This window comes from Poecile atricapillus, chromosome 7, assembly GCF_030490865.1.
Source record: "Poecile atricapillus isolate bPoeAtr1 chromosome 7, bPoeAtr1.hap1, whole genome shotgun sequence".
Classification (NCBI taxonomy): domain Eukaryota; kingdom Metazoa; phylum Chordata; class Aves; order Passeriformes; family Paridae; genus Poecile; species Poecile atricapillus.
The window spans coordinates 32,838,930-32,861,222 of record NC_081255.1 but is presented as its reverse complement, the minus strand read 5'-3'; the positions used below and the strand labels follow the sequence as shown (position 1 = coordinate 32,861,222).

General features: G+C 51.8%; 1 protein-coding gene across 3 annotated transcripts in view; it reads right to left on the bottom strand.

Annotated features, from left to right (window-relative positions):
* Positions 1-22,293, bottom strand: part of PDE4B (phosphodiesterase 4B) — a 152,740-nt gene that overhangs the window by 70,493 nt on the left and 59,954 nt on the right. Inside the window, exon 1 of one of the 3 annotated variants that reach the window (XM_058842628.1) lies at positions 17,629-17,819. The exons of the other annotated variants lie outside the window; for them this stretch is intronic. Within the exon in view, the coding sequence (XP_058698611.1) occupies positions 17,629-17,675 (47 nt within the window). The 5' untranslated portion in view covers positions 17,676-17,819. Of the gene's footprint in view, positions 1-17,628; positions 17,820-22,293 lie in introns of those variants that run through there. 3 annotated transcript variants of the gene reach the window in all.

The following is a 22,293-nucleotide window of genomic DNA, read 5'->3' as shown; positions in this document are numbered from 1 at the left end:
CAGCCCTTAAATCCTGGCAGGACTCCAGAGGCACTTTTGCCTTTTAAAGCAAGAGGGAAGCTCTGAGCCGCTTCATTCCGTCCAGCCCCACTTCACAGAGCTCCTCTCATCTGCTGTCAACCACACTGGAGACAGGAACAAAGTGACAACTGTGGTGACAACTTACAGACACCACAGAGCTTCCATCTCACCTGAGCCCAACAGGCAGCTTTGAGGTGGAAGATTTACACATTTCCTGCACTAATGTTTTCAATCAGCCCTTCCACGGTATCCAAAAGTCCAGCAATGGGTGTGTGGAAAGCTGCTGTGCTCAGAAATGCATCCGGCCTTTCCACTTGATTCATGGAATAATTATTTGACCTGGTTTTTGGATTTATCTCCATAATTGGGATCTGTGGAGCCTGTCAGTAAAAAGACAGTGAAATGTCCTAAGATGGTATTCAGATCATTAATCCTTTGGAGACTCAGCCTTTAACAATAATTAATCCAGTTGGGTACATTTCAGCAAAATTTTCCTTGCTTCACATCTCTCAAATGCCTGCACTCTCCATCCTTCCTATCCATGGGAAAGGACACTGCGATAGCAAATGTCAGAGCCCAGGGGTGTGATTCCAAGGGCAATCTCTTTTAGAGCTCTCATTGATCATTTCAGTGCAAAAGTTGCCTCATCTGAATCACCAGCACCTGCCACCTGCTGCTGTTCCAGGGGAAAATAGGAAAGATGGAAAATCCTGTCCCTTTGGCACAAAGGGTTTGTTCTGTCTGAGGGGTTTGGCACGTGGATCACAGGGATGGCTGGAAATGGCACCTGCTCTTCCCCCCAGAGCGGCGTCACAAGTGCCAGAGGCAAAGGCCACCAAAGGGAACGGGATCTTTGTGCTGAGGGACAACGCTGGTGTAAAAGCAAGAGGGGATAAAATGGACAGGAATAACCTGAGGATGGAAATCAGAGAGAAATCTGTGCCTCAAGAGCAGCCAGAGCACTGAACAGCTTTCCCGTGGGAGTGATGGGGGTAAACACCAAGCCCATGTTATTCCTGGTGGGATTAATAGTGCAACTCACGGAACTCTGCTCCAGGGAGATCCTAACGAGGCTCCAGGAGAGCTGGAGAGGGACTGGGGATGAGAAATGATGGGACAAGGGGAATGGCTTCCCCGTGACAAAAGTTAGATGGGATATTGGAATTGCAGGAATTGTTCCCTGGGAGGGTGAGGAAGCCCTGGGATAGAATTCCCAGAGCAGCTGGGGCTGTCCCTGGATCCCTGGCAGTGCCCAAGGCCAGGCTGGATGGGTTTGGAGCAGCCTGGGACAGTGGGAGCTGTCCCTGCCATGGCATGAGATGAGCTTTAAGATCCCTTCCAATGCAAAGCATTCCATGATTCCACAATTCTGTGAAATGCCCAGCCAGGGAATACAAAGCCTGCCAGCCCAGACAGTATTTCCATAAATTTGCATTTTTCCCAAGGCCAGTGAGGCGGAAGGGACCCCTCGGCAGAGGCGGTGGGGACAGCTCTGCCAGCCCCCACTGCCTCCCCTCCTCCACAAAACAAAACAGGGGAAAACAGGCTCAGAAAAATCTGAACCCCAGATTTTCATTTTCTGCTCTTCCATCACAGGAGATTTAATCACCCAGGACAGCAAACTGGATTCAGCAGAAGGAAAAGCAACGTGGAGAGAAGTCAGAGGTGGTGAGCAGCAAGAACAAAACCTTTTAAAGGAATGATTGTGAGGCCAAAAAATCCGGGCAGGGCAAAAATCCTGCAGCGCATTTCGTGTGGTTTGTGCCAAATGGCAGGGTCAGGCAGCAAATCAAACCCTCTTGGGATGATTTCACTGATGTGAAAACAGATAAAGCGCTGCTGGCACCCAAAATATCATTTAATAACACTGTTAATGTTCCCCAGACCTGCAAATCTTCTCCAGACCTGCTCCAGGGCTCATTTTGATCTTCCTTAATTAATGATCCCTTAGAAGCTCTGTTTCATGTTGAAAATCACTTGCTGGAATCACTGTTTTGGAGTCACTTCCTCCAAACCATAAAGCTTTTCAAAAGAAATAAGAGATGTGGGGGCACTGAGCAAAATCAGCCCAAAACAAAAATCTGACACAGCTCATCAAGTCCAGGAGCATCAAACAATACAACAAAGCAGCCACAGACACTTGGAAATTTGGAATAAATAGGAGCAGAGCACTTGTTACGATTAATTACTGCTTAATTACACAGAAGGTGAAGTTTGCAGTGTGAGTAAGCACAAATGTGTGGGCCTGGCACAAAATCACTGTATCTGATTGCAGTTAAAGCTTCATTCCTCAGCTAATAAGAATTGAGCCATCCTGGGTGTTTTAGGGTATTGATAAAGGGTATTGATAAAGGGTATTGATAAAGGGTATTGATAAAGGGTTTGGCCTGAGCTAATGAAGTATGAATGGGCAGAGGTAATCGATGGCCAAAGTGGATCCATTTAAAAATATTGATTTAATTTGTGGAAACATTTGGTGTGGTGAGACCTGTGGAGAGGGGGCACAGAGGGGTCACTCCAAAGGGGAGGAAGGGATGTTTGAGCTCACTGATGGAACACAGGAGAGAAAATACCTGAAATTAGTGAGAAGCTGATAAAAACCCCTGAAATTAGTGAGGAGCTGTTGGAATGGATGGTGCCAGACCTTTCAGTGGTGCCACAGGACAAGGAGCAATGGCCAGAGACTGAAACACAAATTCCACCTGAACAGGGGGAAGAAGTGAGGGTGGCAGAGCACTGGAACAGCTGCCCAGGGAGGTCATGGAGCTCCTCTCTGGAGACATTCCAAAGCCACCTGGATGTGTCCCTGTGTCCCAGCTCTGGGTGACCCTGCCTCCAGCAGGAACCCATCTCCTTTTGTCCTTGTGGGGCCGGCCCTGGCTTCTCAGGTCAGGAAATGTTTGTGGCGCTGTGTGGATGTTCCTGGGGCTGGCTGCTGGCCCTGACAGCCCCTGGCAGCCATCAGCAGCCAGAGCCAGGCTGAGAGGCAAACAACGGGATTGTCCTGATATCCCAGAGCCAGAATCCAACGTGACACCCTCTATTAATAGCCGGTGTCACCCAGCTGAGCTGGGACAGCAAATGTCACGCAGATAGCCAGGGCCTGCTGGCCATCATGTGAGCAGAAAACAGGAGAAGGAGAGGACACAAAGCCCTCGTGCCAGAGCCTCCTGTGCTGAGCACTCGGCCCAAAGCAGTTGGGTTTGTGTTGTCCCCAGGTGCTGCTGTGTTTGGGCAGGGCTCGGGGACAGCAGGGACAGGGGACATCGTGTGCCAGCCAGGGGAGCTGGGCAGGGCTCACCCTGCTCAGGGGAAAGATCAGTTCCTTACAACACGCTCATGGTGGCTTTCTGCTGTGCTCTTGCAAGGAATGTTCTCTGGGATTGAATCCAAAGCCATCCGTGCCTCCCTCACTCGCCACTCACAAACCCAAATTCTGTACCTGCAGTGAGGAAAGGCACAGTGAACCCCGATCCTTTTTCATGAGGGGGAAGCAGAAAAGCCACCGAGAACATAACCACAGACACTCTGGTGGCTCTGGTGCTGCTGTGACACAGAGGTGCCACCTCACACACGTGCTGAGGGCAGCTCTCCTCTCCCTCCAACAGCACAGCCTGAAACCTGGGAGCCTCCAACACATCCCGAGCCGGCCTAACTCCTAAAGCACAGCAGATCTGTGGAGTAGGAAACACAAGCCAGCTCCTGATTGAGTGGAATGGATGAGTTAATAAACCCTGGGACTTCATCCCAGCAGAGCCTCCTGCAGTGCTCCTTCCCCACAGCAGCTCCACAATCATCTGAATGGATCCCTGCTACTTGAACCTCTTGCCGGCTCAATGGAGCCATTGAAGCCCAGAATAGCTGGACTGCCTGTGCTGCATCCTCACAAGAGGATGAGATTCTTGCTGCAGTCTAAGAAAGAAAAATCACTTAGCACAAATCAGCTCTTTTCAAAGCACTGATTAAATAGATATTCACAAGTCAGAGCACAATGGTTTGGATGGAGCCATTACACAGCTCCTCATTCATGCCCAGGAGAGCTTTTCCTTGGCTTCTCTAATACCAGGAGAGAAAATGAAGCCAAGGAAAAGATATTAAATTGCATAAAGATAGGTGATTGGTAAATTTACAAACTTGGAGAAGCAGAGGGAGATGGGATCTGGGCTGCCAGTCCTGGCTGCCACTGTCCCCAGCTGGGAGCCTGGAACCCTGCAGCACCAGCCTGAGAAATTCCACCTCTTCTGGAGGGAGGAGGGAACTCCAGAGTTCATTGAAAGCTCACATGAGGGGCTGCTCAATACTCAGAAACTCCATCTCTTACTCTAAAAACATCCAAGGAGCTGCTCCAGGGCTGGAGCCCCTCTGGAGCCAGGCTGGGAGAGCTGGGGGTGCTCACCTGGAGAGGAGAAGCTCCAGGGAGAGCTCAGAGCCCCTTGCAGGGCCTGAAGGGGCTCCAGGAGAGCTGGAGAGGGACTGGGGACAAGGGATGGAGGGACAGGACACAGGGAATGGCTGCCAGTGCCAGAGGGCAGGGCTGGATGGGATCTGGGACAGGAATTGTTCCTTGGCAGGGTGGGCAGGCCCTGGGATAGAATTCCCAGAGCAGCTGGGGCTGCCCCTGGATCCCTGGCAGTGCCCAAGGCCAGGCTGGATGGGTTTGGAGCAGCCTGGGACAGTGGGAGCTGTCCCTGCCATGGCACAGGGGGGACAGGATGATTCCATGATCCATGGAATGTCCCCCCTGCCTGTGGATCCCTGCAGCCCCAGCCCCTCCCAGGCTGGATGAAGAGCTTTGACCTTTGTCAGCCTCACACGACTCATCCTCCACAGCTGCTGTGCTGCCAGGTCAGATCTCATGGAAAGTGACAATTTCTTATCTTAGAGCTTTGACAATTTTCTGTGTTTCTTCAGGAAAACATGTTGTTTATTTTGTTGGGTTTTTTTTCCTGCCAGAATCCACTTTTTAACACTTTTAATCTGAAATAAACCCATCACATTCCAGCTGCCATCAGCTGGGCTCTCTTTCCTGGAGTTAAACTGGTCTGGGAGAGCAGCAGTGAGGGCAGAGTTTAATGGAATAATTCTTACACCGCACAATTTGGGTGCAGCAAAGCAAAAGGGGGTCAGCTTGTTCTTCCAGCCTCCACTCCAAACCATTTAATGTCTTCATGGATGAAAAATGTCAGCAGCCTTTTGTGATCTGAGGGAAACTGGGACATTCAATCCAGCCCCACTTCAAGCCTTCACTCACACACCTCGGTTCCTTCAGCCAATATTTATTCTCTGCGTTTTCCAGAGAGTTCTTTGATGCACTTAAATGGAGAGATCCAGAGATCTCCAGAGAGATCCTTCAGTGTCACTGCCCCAGCCCATTGGTGTCCTCGGGGGTGTCCCCAAGTGCCATCAGTCGGGATCCAGCTGAAACCTGGTGCCTCCAACACATCCCCGGCCCTGCCGAGGAGCTCAGGGGAACCGGAGGCTTCATCCAGCACCAGGATCCAGTGGGATCCAGCAGAACCTCGGAATCGCACCTGGTCCCCACTCGGGGCCACCAGGAAAGGTTTGTTTAGGAGAAGAAGATGATTTTGGTCCCCGAACAGTGTCAGCTCAGTGAGTCACACCCCGAGCCTGTCCGTGCGCCTTTCCCAGCCGCGCTTTGCAAGGCTCGGCTCAGCCGCCAAAGCCTGGACTTGTCCCTGGCGTCAGGCTCGCCGTGAATCCATCCCCGGTCCTTGTGATGTCACCCAACGCCCCCGGAGCTTTCGCAGGAGCCGGGAGGCGCTGACGTTTCTGGGAATTCTCCTTTTAGCTGACACAGGGATGAGGTGTAAGAAATTCCTGCCTGCGCTTCCCCCGGCTGCCTTCAGGATCTTTCCCCGGGGGTTTTTCCTGTAAAGTTTGTTCAGGGCTCGGGCTGCTCCTGTCCCCCCGATCCCAGCCAAGCCATGGAATGTTCCAGAGGTTTCTGGAGCTGGGACACGGCTGGGCAGGGGACACAGAGCCGCTGATGCCAAGGCTGGGAGAAGGCACTTGCAGAGGGAACGGTTCCCAAAAACACAAGAGCAGGGATCAGGGACTCAGAGCATCAGGAATGGGATCACTCATTCCTTATTCACCTGGGATATCGGGAAAATTTCTTCATGGAAAGGGTTTCCAGCCCTAGCACAGCTGCCCAGGGCAGGGGTGGAATCCCCATCCTTGGAGGGATTTAAAATCCCTGTGGATGTGATGAGGTTGAACTCAATGGTCCAAAAGGGCTTTTCCAACCTCAACCACTCCATGATCCTACATGATCTTGGGGGAAAAAATAATTTAATTTGAAACAGCCAAGAGGATCTCGAATGATGCGCCTGAGACAGACCCACTCCATCACTGCCTTCAGATTTTGAATTAATCTCTCCTTCCAAACTCATTGCTAAACCATCTTTAAACAGCTCTTCCTAAGGGAGTGATAAAAATTGACCAGCAAAGTCAAAACCGAGCATAGAATAAAGATTAAAGCCAAATTATCCACGATCAGTGTAAAAATAATAGACTTCCCTACGATAACTGGACACTGAAATGTGATTTAGAGCTTTCTGAGAGCTCTGCCAGCTCACCCTCTGTGGCACTTTTGGAATACTCAGGCTGTGATGAGTTTATAGCACAGGTCTGAGATCAGAAATGGAAGGACTCGGCTTTTTTCTCTTTTATTGGGGATTAAAAGGAAGAAATCTTTATCCAGCCCCTCAGCAAAGCACGAGGGGAGCCTGGCAGGATCCCCAGTTCCCTGCTTTGAGCTCTCCTGGATGCCACGGAGCAGGATCCTGCTTCCACAGAGCAGCAGGGCGGAGGATCCGCTTCCCAGGGGCTGGAAAGGGACACTCCAGGCTGGGAATGTTCCCGAGCTCCAGAGGCTCTGGGTGGCACCAGGAGCTTCAGAGAGGGCTTCACACCCGCTTTCCTCTCCTCTAGGAAAAAGCTTTTGCCCATAATCTTCCTCTCCCTCCGGGGACGCTTTTCCTGGGATGGGCAGTGCCGGCTGTTTGTGGGAACAGGGACAGCACTCCCTCCCTCCCTAAAAACTCCTGGATCTCCTCATCCCTCTCTGGGAAGAGCCAACGCTTGGGAGGCGTGAGGACAACTCCGGCAGCTACAGAGCCAGCCCTTCTCCCACCCAACCAGCCGGGAACTCCCGTGTGGAATTTCCCTCCTGCCAGCTTCCAAGACAGGATGATTTCATCCCAAAGATTTGTTTATAAACTTCTAAACCACTGAAGGACGAGCGGAACAGTTTCACCAAACAAAAAAAAGGTGAAGTTTGTGCAAACCCATCCCTGCTAAAGCCAAACAAAACGAACACAAAGGAGGCAAGATGGAATCTCTCCTTTCTCCTCACATCGAGTCATTCCCAGGATTTCATTTGAAAATCCAGGAGTGTGCTGCGAAGATTTTGTAATTACAAACCAATAAGAGAAATCATCCAGGAGGAATAATTACATAATTCCTAGCTGAACTGGCTGCTCAGAAGAATTCACAGCCTGGAAGAGCTGTAATAAATAGCTCCTCATCTCCTGGCTGCTGCTGCAGCTGATGAGTCACGGCTGTTCCCGGGATCCGATCCCAGAATAGTCCTGCTCCTGTGTGTGCTGCATGGAAAATCAGCCAGCAGGGGCTCGCTATTAAATGGAACAGCTCAGGGGTCAGCTCTGCTGTGGCCGTGCCATGAAAACAAAACTGGGTGATGTTTCACTGGGATTCGGGGAATGGGAATATTTCCCTGGAACTCAGGGAATGGGGCATGCCCAGCATGGAGGGTTTTGCTGCCATCCCACAGGATTGGCATGGCTGAAAGTGACCCCAGGGGGTTTCAGGGAATTATTCCCAATCCCACACTTCTGGTCCTGGCAGCAGAGGAGAGTCCTCCTGCAGTAAAACCATTGAGAGAGAGAAAAATAGTGATGGAATCAGGAAAACATGAGGGAACAGGTCCAGGGATGGGATCCAGGGAATCCAAAAGGAAGAGAGTGTCGAGGCTGGGAGAGCTGGGGGTGCTCACCTGGAGAGGAGAAGCTCCAGGGAGAGCTCAGAGCCCCTTGCAGGGCCTGAAGGGGCTCCAGGAGAGCTGGAGAGGGACTGGGGACAAGGGATGGAGGGACAGGACACAGGGAATGGCTCCCAGTGCCAGAGGGCAGGGCTGGATGGGATCTGGGACAGGAATTGTTCCCTGGGATAGAATTCCCAGAGCAGCTGGGGCTGTCCCTGGATCCCTGGCAGTGCCCAAGGCCAGGCTGGATGGGTTTGGAGCAGCCTGGGACAGTGGGAGCTGTCCCAGCCCAGGGTGTCCCTCCATCAGGGGTGAAACAAAGGGATTTTTAAGGTCCCCTCCAACCCAAACCAGTTTGGGATTCTGTGATAATGCAGGAGCAATGGGTTTTTATTAATCCAAAAGGAAATTTTGGGTGTTCCTGGTGTTCTTTCCAGTGAATGTGCTGGAAGGTGAAGGCTGCAGACGCACTTGGAGATGTGCATAAACACAGGAGATGAAAGAACAGAACCTGTTTGGAAATGAGGTTGTGAAGGCAGGTGGGGAAAGGCCTTTCTTAGCTCTGTCATTCTGTCAGTCTCCCCCGCTTGGGGATCTGTCCTACAATTCCCAAAGAATCCTGATATTCCCTGAGAGTGGCAAACACACTTTGGTGTGGCACTGAAGGCCAGAGAACACAGACAGGTAGCCAATAGCTAATTCCACAGGCGTAGAGATTTTAATTGCCTTTTGGAATCCCAGAATGATTTGGGTTGGGAGGGGCCTTAAAAATCATCCCATCCCACTGTCCCAGGCTGCTCCAAACCCATCCAGCCTGGCCTTGGGCACTGCCAGGGATCCAGGGGCAGCCCCAGCTGCTCTGGGAATTCTATTCCAGGGCCTGCCCACCCTGCCAGGGAACAATTCCTGCAATCCCAAGATCCCATCCAGCCCTGCCCTCTGGCACTGGCAGCCATTCCCTGTGTCCTGTCCCTCCATCCCTTGTCCCCAGTCCCTCTCCAGCTCTCCTGGAGCCCCTTCAGGCCCTGCAAGGGGCTCTGAGCTCTCCCTGGAGCTTCTCCTCTCCAAGTGAGCACCCCCAGCTCTCCCAGCCTGGCTCCAGAGGGGCTCCAGCCCTGGAGCAGCTCCAGGGGCTCCTCTGGAATCTCTCCAGCAGCTCCAGGTGCTGCTGCTGTTGGAGCCCAGGGCTGGGGCAGCTCTGCAGGTGGCTTCTCCCCTGAGGGGCTCCTGCAGGTGTCCCCAGCCCTCTCCAGGCTGCCTCGTGCCGGATCGGCCTCGTTTGCTGCCTCCAGCCTGGAGCTCCTGTGAGCTGCTCTGCCTTCCCAGGAAAGACGTCAGTGCTGCCCTAGATACCGAGGCTGCCGCTCCAAAGGGTCCTTCCCAGACTTCCACTTTATTCCTCACGTTATTCCCGGCGTGTTTGCGTTCATCCTCGTTTCACCTTTCCCGCTACCCACGTCCAGCCCTTCCCAGCTCCCTCCTTCCCCAGCACGCGGAAAACCGAGTGTTTATTTATCATTCCTCCAACTTTCCACACCAGGATCCCCCTCATCCCCCTGCAGACCTGAATCCCTCCCGGCTGGGTGATCCCAGGCTCCTGTAGCTGCCTGTCCCTGTGGGATCCCATGGATGCTCCTGGATCGCCCACTCTCATCCTCAGCTCCCAGCCCGCTCTCCCCTGTTGGGAGCCTCAATTTCAGCACTCCCAGTTGTATTTTGTGCTCTCCTAAAAGCCAGAAATATCCTATCTGCCAAAGGCAGCTCCTCTCCCCATTCCCTGACTCCCAGGAACGATCCCACCCATCCCAGCTGCTGTGTTTGGCTCCTGCTGGGGCTTCCCAAACCCCCAAAATCCAAACGCTCCCGAGCCTGGGAGGCGCCGCAGAATCCGCTGCTTCCAACGGGGCAAATCTGCTTTTCTGGCAGCTATCCATGGAAAAGTTCAATCCTGTGGGAGCAAGAATCCCCAGCACTACCTGGACAGCTTTTCCAACCATATTCGCTTTTCCCAGTCCTCTGTTTTTTCTGTATTCCCAAAAAAATCATCAAATAATGCAATAATTCCAGGAGTTTTTATCACCAACCCATCAAGTTTCATCCACGGCTCCTAAAAATATTTTATAAAGGAATCCAACCCTTTGGATTCATTCACTCCCATTCCACCAGCAAACCTACACCTATGGCCTCCATGTGAGAAAAGAGGGATAAACATCAGCTTGGAATATCCTGGAGCACCATTCCCACAATGAGTGGGAACACAGCCTGGGACATTTCCCAGAATCCCCCAATCCCTGTGATCCAGCAGATCCCTGGGAAGCAAAGGGACATGGAAGGGAATTGCCCTAATCCCAAATTCCACATGTGCCATTTGTATTGCCATCCCAATTTTCCTGCTGATATCCAATCCAGGCAAACCTAAATGGCCAGAAAAAGGAAATGTGGGAATCTTCTGGCAGAAAAGTGGGAATTTTTATGAAGTTTCAGAGTTGTGGTAACCACCACAGAATTAGGTTTTGCTTTGTTGTTGCTCCTTACCGGAATTGTTCAAGTTTATTTGGAATTAACATGGAAAAATAAAAGCCCGAGGGAGGCACAGCAAAAATTCCTTAAAACTTCCCACTGCAATCCCAGGGAGGATTCCAGAGCGGGGCCAAGCTCCCCTGCTCAGGATGGAATCTGCCTGGAAAATTCCTGGAGAAACCAAGTTGATTTTGGGAAAAAACCCTGGAGCTGGTTTTGGGAATAAACCCTGGAGGTGATTTCAGGAATAAACCCTGGATCTGGTTTTGGGAATAAACCCTGGAGCTGGTTTGGGAATAAACCCTGGAGCTGGTTTTGGGAATAAACCCTGGATCTGGTTTTGGGAATAAACCCATGGCAAAGCTCCCATGCCACAGCCCCAGTTGCTCCTCCCAAGCCTCCAGGCTCTGGTTCCTTTTGTTTCCCCTCCTGTAAAGGTCCCATTTCCCACCTGGCAGGAGAGCCCAGGGTTAGCCAGGAGCAGCCTCTCTCTTCCCCAGAAAACTCCCACGGCTGACCCACCCATGGTCTTTTGGAAGGGAATCCAAGCATGGATTGGAGCCTCTTCAGCATTCCCAAGGGACACTGAGGATCCCCCAGGAAGACCAGGAGCACCCTGGGCTGTGGGAGATCTCCCTGCCCACAGGATGAGCTTTAAATTCATTCCCAAGCCAGACCATTCCAGGATTCTGGAACACCTTCCGAGGGGAAGGCGGTGGCTTCATCCCGACCAGGGGCATCCAGTGGGTTTTCAGAGCTCTCCTGATCCCTTTCCAAGCTCTGGATCCCAGGTTTTTCCCTCATCACCAGGGTGAATGAACGTGGGAGTTCAATTTTCCATCATTCCATTTCTCCCTCCACGATTTTCCCTTTCCCTGCCGTGTCCCAAAACCTCATCCCAGCCACATTTCCCCACTAATTCCCATTTTCCCAGCATTTCCCGCTCCCCTGCTCCGTGGGGGCTGAGGAGACGCTGTCCCAGGCTCAGATTTACCCAGAAATATTGGATGAACTGGGACAATCCCTGAAAAACCACAGGATCTGTGGGATGAGGCCTCCCGGCAGGAATCCATCAGCTCGGTGTCATGGGCTGGTTCCCGACTGAGCGCCTTTGCAGCATTCCCAGATTGAGACAATTAACACGTTTTTCCCAGGCTTTTCCTTCCAATAAAAAGCTAAAAAAAGCGAAACTGCTCTGAAAGGCTCGCAGGCATTTTCTGCCCTAGAATTCCGAGTTACATAAAAAAAAAAATGAGCCTTATTTATAAGAGTTTACATCAAAAAAAAAGCAACAAAAGCACTCAAGTCATTGGGGCTGGGGGAGAAACAAACCCTATAAAACGATGAATAGACCCTATAAAATGATTATTAAACCCCTTTTTAAGCCAAGCAATAATTTCATCACTTGGAAATTTTTGCTTTTTTTCTCTCCTCGGGAAAAAGAAATAAAGAAAGAAAATAAAATCTGGTATTTAACGAGCAGTGTTGGCACTTTAAGGCATCCCTAATAGCACTGGTGTTAATTGTGCTGGACAGATCTGATTCCCTGGGTGTCGGGAGGATTTTTGGGAGCAGCCCAGGGCAGGTTTGGGATGTGTGGATGCTCCCATTCCGCCGCTCCATTGACGTCAGTGGGAGATTTCAAAGCAGCCCCGCACGTCTGAACTCAGCGAGGAAAGGCTGAAAAACCCGGCAGTGAAACCGGGGGGTTTTTCCTCTCTCCTGAACCTTTTGCTGCTTTGTTTGCCTTTCCTCACACCCTTCATCGAGTTTGTCGATTAAAATCAGAGCTGAGGGTCAGCCCTGCCCGTTTGAAATCCTGAGAGGATTTTAAAGGCTCTTTTCAGCCCACACCAGGCTGGGATTCTGTGAACCAACACAATGGAAAGGCAGCGCAGGATGCTTTGTGGGAAGGTGAAGGAAAGGCTCTTTTCACTGGAGTTCCTGTGGTTTAGGGAATGATTTTCCAATCCTCATTTAAAAAAAAACAACATTTCACAGTGCATGGAATGAAGGTGTTCTGTGATATCAGCTGGGCTCCACCCTCTGGGTCACTGCCAGCTCAGGATATTCTGTCATTCCAGGATTCTGTCATTCCAGGATTCTATTGTTCCATGATTCCACAATTCTAAGCTCCAGAATCTTTCTTTTTGTAGTGGCTGCCCTCAAAATGAGCAGCAAAGACGTTCCCTGTCTGGTGCCAGAGCTCTGCCCTGGTGGTGTCTGGGCACTGGATCCCTCTGCCAGAACCCAGCATTCCCAGGGCATCGTTCCCTGGGATGATGGTGATAGGTCTGGGATTGCAGTTTGGAGGGAAATCCACACCTGGATTCCTTGGAGAAGCCCTGAGGAGGCTCCTGTGGAAGCCAGGATGGGGAAAAGCACCAGAAAATCCTTTCTTTAGTTTTTAGGATTAAACTTGGGCTGAGCTTTGGGGCTGGGGAGCAGAAGAAATTCCCAACATCCACCTGCCCTGCTCCCTGTTGGGACCGAGGGGGCACCTGGATTTATCCTGTGATAAATTCCTGTGATAAATATCCTGTGATAACCTGAACCTGAGCACAGCAAGTGGCCGGGAATGTGGCCCAGCCCCTGGAAATCTCTGCTGTTATTCCCACCTTCAAGTGGGGAGCTGCTCCTGGGATGGCAGAGCTGGAAACCACGGAGGCCGTGTTTAAACAGAACAATTCCCTGAACTTCTGGGATTCTTTGTGCGTGCCAAACTCCAGGTCAGCAGGAAGCCCAAATTTCCCTTATTAAATTTGGTTTCTTTCTGCTGGAAAGAAGAAAAAAAAAGCCCTTTTCCATGGTGGTGCCTGAGACTGCCTAATCTGCCAGGGAATTGCAGCTAAGAGAAATCCATATCCCAGTTATTAGCCCCTGGAGAAGAGGGTTAGGAAAGAAATCCTGATCAAGCTTTCAGAACAGGAATCTGCATTCCTAAGCCTGCTAAGATGTGAGAGTGGGAAAAGCCCCAGAAATGCTGAGAGCTGAGTCTGCATTCACAGGATCTTGGGATGCTTCAGGCTGGAAAAGGCCTCAAGGATCATCCCATTCCACCCCTGCCATGGCAGGGACAGCTCCCACTGTCCCAGGCTGCTCCAAACCCATCCAGCCTGGCCTTGGGCACTGCCAGGGATCCAGGGACAGCCCCAGCTGCTCTGGGAATTCTATCCCAGGGCCTGCCCACCCTGCCAGGGAACAATTCCTGCAATCCCAAGATCCCATCCAGCCCTGCCCTCTGGCACTGGCAGCCATTCCCTGTGTCCTGTCCCTCCATCCCTTGTCCCCAGTCCCTCTCCAGCTCTCCTGGAGCCCCTTCAGGCCCTGCAAGGGGCTCTGAGCTCTCCCTGGAGCTTCTCCTCTCCAGGTGAGCACCCCCAGCTCTCCCAGCCTGGCTCCAGAGGGGCTCCAGCCCTGGAGCCTCTGGAGTTGTTGCAGCAGCTCCAGGTCCTCCTGGAGCCAGGGAAAGCTGTCCTGGGCCTTCCTGCTCATCCCTGGCTGTCCCTCCTCCCACGGGATGCTCACTGGAGACACCAAAGCCTGGCTGGGGAGCAGCTCCTCCCTCCAGGCTCATCCCGAGGGCTCTCTGCAGCCAGGGCCGTGCCTCCGGACAAGGCAAGGAGCAGGAGGAGGAGGAAGAGCCTGGAAAACCAGCTCTGTGTGCATGACAGGCAGAGATGTCCGTGAACTCGGCTGAAAAGTTTCCCATCCCAGCGAAGCGACCCAGATTCTTTCCCTGGAAGTGAAGATAATGAATGGAAATATGGAAATGTAAATACGTCAGGAGCAGCCTCTAACTCTTATCTTCTGCCTTTCAAAAGCAGCGGGAAAACACAGCCAGGAACGACTTGAAAAGACTCAGCCTGAAGAGAAGGGAAAGGTCACTAAATACCAGCCCCGTTCCTCCAGCAGAATCCCTCCATTTCCAGCTTCCCACCCCGCCAAACGCTGCCAATTAAATCCCATCGTTTTCCTCCCCATCCCCTCTCAGGCAGGCATTGTCTCTGCTGCAGACACAGCGAGTTCTTTGTGCTTCCTCCAGGCACTTGTGAGCTCAGGAGAAATATTTGGCCTCTCCTTTTCGAAATTGTGCCTACAGATTTCAGATTTCTGTCTCTCAAATCTACCTCCTGCATATAAATCATCGCTTTGTTGGAAATCCTGCCTATTTATAGGAGGCTGCGGAATTAATCCGTGAGGAAAACCAAAATGGTTTTAAGATCCAGCTGAAATCCATGGAAATAAGGTGATGGAAGGTTTAACCCACAGGTCTGGAGAGTGTTAATTCCCAGAGCAAACCTTGAGTATTTTGAAAGTCAATATAAAAACCAAGGTGAAATTTGTCCATGAAGCGAGGACGGGATCGCGCTCTGCTCCCAGGGAACAGCGACAGGACAACAGGACACAGCTCCAAGTTGTCCCAGAGGAGGTTTAGATTGGATATTTGGGAAAATTTCTTCCTTTCCAGCCCTGGCACATCTGCCCAGAGCTGGGGTGGAGTTGCCGTCCCTGGAGGGATTTCAAAGCCCTGTGGATGTGGCACTTGGGGATGTGGGGCCGGGGCGGCCTTGGCACTGCTGGGGGACTCGATGGTCTTTTCCAACCTCAGTAATTCCATGGTTATGGTACCACATTATGGAAAACCCCTCCAGCCTCACATCCAAGGGCAACACCTCAGCCTGAGCACGGGGAGCCGAGGGAGCCAAGGTCAGGGTGACTCCTGGTGCCGCTGCCCTGATAAATCTGTTCATGCTCAGCAGGACCTGTCACTCCAGCTGCTATCTGGGAGCTGTGGAGCACCTCTCCAACATTCCTGAGCTGTCACAAATCCTGGGATTTGGCCCCACCACTTCACAGCAGGACAGAGTTTCTGCTCCCCCCCAGACAAAGTTCAGCTCCAGAGCAGGGGCCAGGGCTGAGTTTGGAGCCAGCCCCGTGAACAACCACAAATTCCCACAAATTTCCAAATTCCCGCATTTCTCCAGCAGGAGCTGCTGTCCCGGTGCAATCCCAGCTTCCATTTCCCCAGAGCGTGTCCCAGAGCCCCATCCCCAGCTCACAGAGCAGAGCCCTCCCCTCTGTACCCCAAACCCGGGGTCCCACGCTGTCCCCGCGGGGATGGGAGCCACCGGCTCCTCTCCTGGACTTGGGAAGAACATGGAAGCTAAAGGCCATCCATGGAACCATGGAATGGTTTGGAAGGGAGCCTGAAAGGCCATCTAATCCAACCCCTGCCTCACCTCCCCCTAGGCCAGGGGGAAAAATCCAGCTAAAAATTTCCTTTTGGATGATGGGACAGAGGAGGGAGAAGCTCCAAAGGAGCCCCAAACCTTTATTCCAGAGGAAAGAAATCCCTGGAGACATTTCAAGCAGGAATTGATGGTCTCACCCCCTGTGTGGGCTCTGAACAGCGAGCAGCAGCTTACACAGGTCTGGTTTAGCGAGGCTCAGCCTGACTCAGGCTAGGCCAGCACAGGGTGAGGAATTGGCTTTGCTTTCACCTGGGCACAGGGGAAGTGAATTTTTTTGGGATAATTTTATCCCTCCCTTCATAAATCCACACCTTTGCCAAGGCTCCCTTTGAGCTGCACCCTGAAACTTCCCTGCCTGATCTGATGGCTCCGATCCCTCCCAGGCCCCATCCCTGACCATCTCCCCTGCTGGGATTTCGGAGCTGCTCAGAGTTTGTGTCAGTTCCTAGAGCTAAAACGACTTCTGTTCTCTTGCAGCCACAGAAATAGGGTTCTTTCTCCATAGGAAATGCTTTTTTCCACAACTTCCTGGGCTCTTTGGGAGTTGATTTTGTCCATAATTAATGCAGAAGGTCTCTCCTCTTCCCTTCATTTGTAAATCTGGCAAATCAATTAAAATTCCCACCCAGTATTCCTATTTTTCAGTTTACTGGGGCTCCTCCTCAGGAGGAACTTTCCAAACCTAACCAACAACTGCTCCTGTGAAACATCCAGGGAAAGCTGTGGGAAAAATTGGGTTGGATTGGGTGTTAGGAAGAAATGTTGGGAAGGAATTCCTGGCCTGGAATGGATTCCACAGGGAAGCTGTGGCTGCCCCTGGATCCCTGGGAGTGTCCAAGGCCAGCTCGGAGCAGCCTGGGACAGTGGGAGGTGTCCCTGGATGGAATGAGATGAACTCCAACCCAACCCATTCCAGGATTCCATCATTTTAATACAGGCTCTGCGTTTTTCCTCTTCTCCAAGCGTTTCCCTTCCCGTTCTCTTCTCCCTGGAACCGCACACAAGAGGAGCAGGACGTGCCCTGGAGAACCCAAGCCCATTCCAAGGCTCAGAGCCTGGATATTTCTATTCCTATAACCTGTGGGTTGATCCCAGGGCCACGGTTAAACCCTTAAAAACCATAATGAGATTACAGGGAATCCACTGGGTGGAAAACCAGAATATTTGTGTGTAGGTGAGATCACAGAATGCAGGATTTGAACAACCAGAATCTGAAATTATCTCTGTATCCCCACAGATTCCATGGATTATCCACACTGGAAGTTCACACCACCCAAAGACTCCAGCCCTGAACTCCACCAGAGAGTTTTTACCTATAAAATACACTTTTGGTGCCATCTCCTGATCCCAAACTGGGAAATGCCTCTGGAATGTCCCTCCCCTCTCCCTGTGCCCCTGCCCTGGCCAGAGCAGAGGCAGCAGCTGCTCCAGCTGCTCATTAAAATGCAACAGGGAGAAGGTGCCGAGGTGGCACCATGGAATCGCTCCAGCAAAGGACGTTTTAGGGACTCATTAATTTTTTAAAGGAAAATCGAGGTTCATAAACACCTGAGAAGGAAAATAAACCAGGACAACAGGAAATTTTCCATCCTTTCCCCACCCTGTCCCCACGGTCCCCGCTCGCGAGGGCGCCTCGGATCAAACTCTGAGCAGGGAAGATCAGGGGAGAAAATATTCAGCAAACCAGGGACCCCCTTATCCATGTTCCCATCCAGCAGCTGCTTCTCAGCCAGGAAAAATCCTGATTTCCAAGCTTTTGTGCCCACCAGAAGTGCTGTGATCCAGACAAACCCATGGCATACTCACCAAATCCACGAATGGCGGCGATTGGGTAAAATATTAATATTTAACATCTTCCCAGCTGATCCTTCTCCCCTGTCATCCAAAAAGAGTCAGGACATGACTTATTCCAAACTTGGCTCTCTCTGGAGTTGGCTCAGTGGCACGGAGATGTTTCCAGGAGTTTTTTATTCTTTGGGATTACATGGTAACTTCCCTTGCAGGTGGATGCCACTTTCTAGAGGATCGAAAATGCCTTGGCAAGCAAAAAGTGTGTGGGGGGGTGGAACAGCCTCTATGGACTCCCAAATTTCTTCATTTCTAGCAGGAGAAAGAAAAAATCAATCTATTTCTGGCACCCCCCCTTGACCGCAGCTTCCTGCTCTCATTTGTATAATCCCTTCCAGTGATCCTGAGACGTGGGGGAAAGAAAAGCTTTTCCAAGCTGCAGCAACATCCCCTTTTTCCTGTTCCTCCTTTCCAGGTCACATCCCTCCTTCCTCCGGAGCCGAGGCAAAGTTTTGTGACGCTGCAGAAAGCCCGGCGGCGGGTGCCTCCCGCGGAGCATCCGCAGGGATGAGATTCCCGGGATGCAGGTGAGGGGATACAGGAGCAGGGAGCGGTGGGAAAAGGCCTGGATTGTCCCTCCAGAGCGGGGAGGGAAGGGAAGCTCCGGCAGCTCCCGGCCGGGGGTCAGTGTGAGCGGAGAGGGGAGTGCTCCGCTCTGTCACTCCCCGTGTCACCGCTGCCAGCCGGGAGCGGGGCTGCGCCTCCGCCCGGCCTCCCAGCCCTGTCCATCCCGATCCAGGTGCTGCTCCTGCGGGAAAATCCCCGCCGCGCCAGCCGCAGCCTCGCCCCGCGCGGCGCCGGAGGATTTGAGCCTCTGTCTCTCTCTGCATAAAATGGAATTTTACAAGATTTACGAGATCTAAATCCCGCCGCTCCACATCAAACCCGGCGCGGCTCCCTGGTGCATCCAGACGTCAGGGGTGGGTGGGAGATGGGGCCGCATCCGCCCGGGAGCGGCTCCCGAAATTCCGGCCCCCCCCGCGCCCCCGCCGGAGCCGGGAGGGGACCCGGGGACAAAGGGAGGGCTGGGAGAGCCGGGATGGAGGGAGGGAGGGATGGAGGGAGGGAAGGATGGAGGGAGGGATGGATGGAGGGATGGAGAGAAGGACGGAGGGATCCAGGGAGGAACGGATGGAGGGACGGAGGGATGGAGGGACGGAGGGATGGAGGGAGGGATGGAGGGACGGAGGGATGGAGGGATCCAGGGAGGGATGGATGGACGGACAGAGGGGAAGGAAAGCGCTTCCAGCGGCGCCAGGCGATGGATCGGGAATGCTGGCAGGGCTCTGCCCCACCCGCACCTTGCGGAGGTGACAAAGGGGACCCGGTGGCGCTTCCTCCCCTCGGCAAGGACAAAGTTCAGCGGCACCGAAGGCGCAGCAGGCACCGGAACTTTCCCCCTTCCCCGGGTTGGGGGTTTTTGTTTTATTTTTTTTCCTCCCCTGAGGTCTCCAGACGTTTCACCTTGATAAGGAAGGGATTTGATCCATCGGCTGGAATCAGAGGTGTCGAGAAAGGGGCATAAAGGGGATTTCTATAGGTGATGGATTTTTATAGGTGATGGATTTTTATAGGTGGTGGATAAATGGGATTTTATAGGTGATGGATAAATTCCATCAGCTGTCAGTGATCCATAACATTCCCTGTTCCCAAAGCAGCAGGAGGGGACGGAGCAGGGATCTCAGAGGATCCACAATCCCACTCCCTGCAGTTAACTCCGAGCTGGAAAGGCAGAATGAGGAGCTGTTTCAGCAATTAAGATGCCAAATCCAATTTAAAAATCCAGGGAAGGGGGAGAGTGGCAGTGTCATTCCATCCCCACTCAGACTCCCCAGCTGACACACTCAAAGCTAAGAAAAAGCTTTTCCAGACTGGAAAATCTGTGTGGTTCTCTCCTCTAACTGGGAAATGAGACATAAATCCATATTTTTATTCTATTGACGTTATTGATACAAATCGAAAAAAGAATTATAAAAATAGGGGAAAATTAAAGGTATAAGGAAAAGATCAGGATAGAGCATGGATGAACAATATTCCAAAAGTTTTCACCTCTCCTTGGCTTTGCTCCATCTCCACTTGGATTTGGCAGTGGTGAAAAATTTTGTGGAGACCAAGGAATTATCCATGAAAAGGGTGCCAAACATCCATGGGGGGAGGTAAATGTACAGATACACAGACATGACCAAATCATGGAATCATGGAATGGTTTGGGATGGAAGGGACCTTAAATCCCACCCCATTCCATGGCCAAGGAATTCTGCTGTCCCAGGCTCCATCCAACCTGGCCTTGGGCACTTCCAGGGATCCAGGGGCAGCCCCAGCTGCTCTGGGAATTCAATCCCAGCCCTTCCTCACCCTCCCAGCCAGGAATTCCTTCTCAATATCCCATCTAACCCTCTGGGAGTGGAAAACCACTCCCTGTGTCCTGTCCCTCCACCTTCCATGCCTGGAAAAGCCCACCCTGTGGAATGAGCATCTGCCACGTTCTCCTCACTGTTCTTGGAGAAAAAGCCAAAATTAATTCCCTGCTAATTCTGGAGCAGCCACTTCCATGAGCTGTTGGTTTTTCCAACCCTGTTACACCGAGTTTTTGTGTTTTCCCTCCCCATTCTCATTTTTCAGGTGTCTCCCTTCACAATCCGGCCTTTCCCAGCATCCAGCATCCCAAATTTGACGTGGAGGATTGCAGGGAGCCTGGCAATAATCACAGGGTGCCTGGGTGTGAAGGAGAATAATCATTCCCTGGGATTTTCCTCCTGTTGTTTCTTAGACAGTTCAACAATTATCCCCGGTGAAAACGCAGGAATTGCAGGATCAACAGGACAGAAATGAATAAAATCCCAGGGCTGGGATCAGAACCCACTGGGCCTCCCTCCCTCCCCCTCCCACACACTTCCCAAATCCCCAAATTGTTCATTCGGATCTCCAGATTCCGTCTTATTAATTAATTAGCCTTTACAAGCCGTGCTAACGAGAGCCTCCTCCCACCGGGCCATCCTGGCAGCCCCAACATTGCTGCTCCTCCAGGGAAACGTCAAACATTTCCTGAAAAATCACACAGAAACCGGAAAACCAGCCCAGAATGGTTTTTTTTTTTTTCCACATCTTTGAGCAAAGTTACATAAGGCAGCCCCTGCTCTCCTGCTGCCTTGAAACTCTCCAGGCCTCCAGGGCCTGGGCACCTTCATTCCCTCGCTCAGCAGCAGGATCCTGTGGAGGATCAGGAATGTTCCCTGTTCCCACAGCAGCCTGAAAAACAGCAGAGGATATTTTGGGAATTTTGAGACAAACCAGAAGCACAGGAAATAAAAAATGAGTTTCTTCCGTGCTCTGTCTTCTCGGATTAAATTCCTATGCTGGTGCAATATTGGGGTTTTCACCCCAAATAAATAAATCCTAATTATGTTCTCAGGGATGTTTTTCTTCCCCCTCATTGCTAATTATGGAATAATCGGGATAAAACACAACCACCCCAGCTGATCATCCAAAACCACCCCAAAAGGAGCTTCCCCCACATCACTCCTGGCATTTTATTGTGTGTTTTTCTCAGCAGCATCGACCCTTTCCCAAGGAGTGAAATCCCTGGGGATTTTTGCCACATGCTGGTGGCACTCCGGGGAGCAGAAAGCCATTTATTGATTTGGGAAGGCTGCGATTGCTGGGGCTCCTGAGCAGCTTTTCATTCATCCCTCCTTGCTGGCCACGCTGATTGAGGATGATGAAATCCTGATTTGCAATTCTAATTCCCTTCTCCTTCCTGAACAGGCTGCCCAAGAGCTCCAGGAATATTATTTTGCCAACCCTTAGGATAAACGCCACCGTTCTCCACCAAGTCCTGAAAAATGCACTTATTTCAGATCCACTCACAATAATTAGCTCATAAACCCTCATTTTCAGATAATCTATTTTTTTTTTCAGAAATTTGGGAATTTTACCAGGTGAATAATGAGCTGTACCAACAGTGGGGTGTCTTGAAACCCGCAGGAGGTTTGGTGAGCCAGGTGCTGCATCCTTAAATCATGGAACCCTGGGATGGTTTGGGATGGAAGGGAACTTAAATCCCATCCAGTGCCACCTTCCAGGGACACCTCCCACTGTCCCAGGCTGCTCCAAACCCATCCAGCCTGGCCTTGGGCACTGCCAGGGATCCAGGGACAGCCCCAGCTGCTCTGGGAATTCTATTCCAGGGCCTCCCCATCTTCCCAGCCAGGAATTCCTTCCCAAAATCCCAAATAAATCCCCCCTTTTCCAGCTTAAAGCCATTCCCTGTGTCCTGTCCCTCCATCCCTTGTCCCCAGTCCCTCTCCAGCTCTCCTGGAGCCCCTTCAGGCCCTGCAAGGGGCTCTGAGCTCTCCCTGGAGCTTCTCCTCTCCAGGTGAGCACCCCCAGCTCTCCCAGCCTGGCTCCAGAGGGGCTCCAGCCCTGGAGCAGCTCCAGGGGCTCCTCTGGAATCTCTCCAGAAAGTTCCTCTCAGTTTCCAGAGCTCTGGATTCAAACACTCAGGAGATGGCACCAGCATTTGACGTTTTCCAAACACGGGATCCCTGAAAGTCATTTTTCAGTGGGAATTTGCCATTTCCATTTCCATTATTTTGCCATTTCTGGGGCACTGCTCTCAATCCA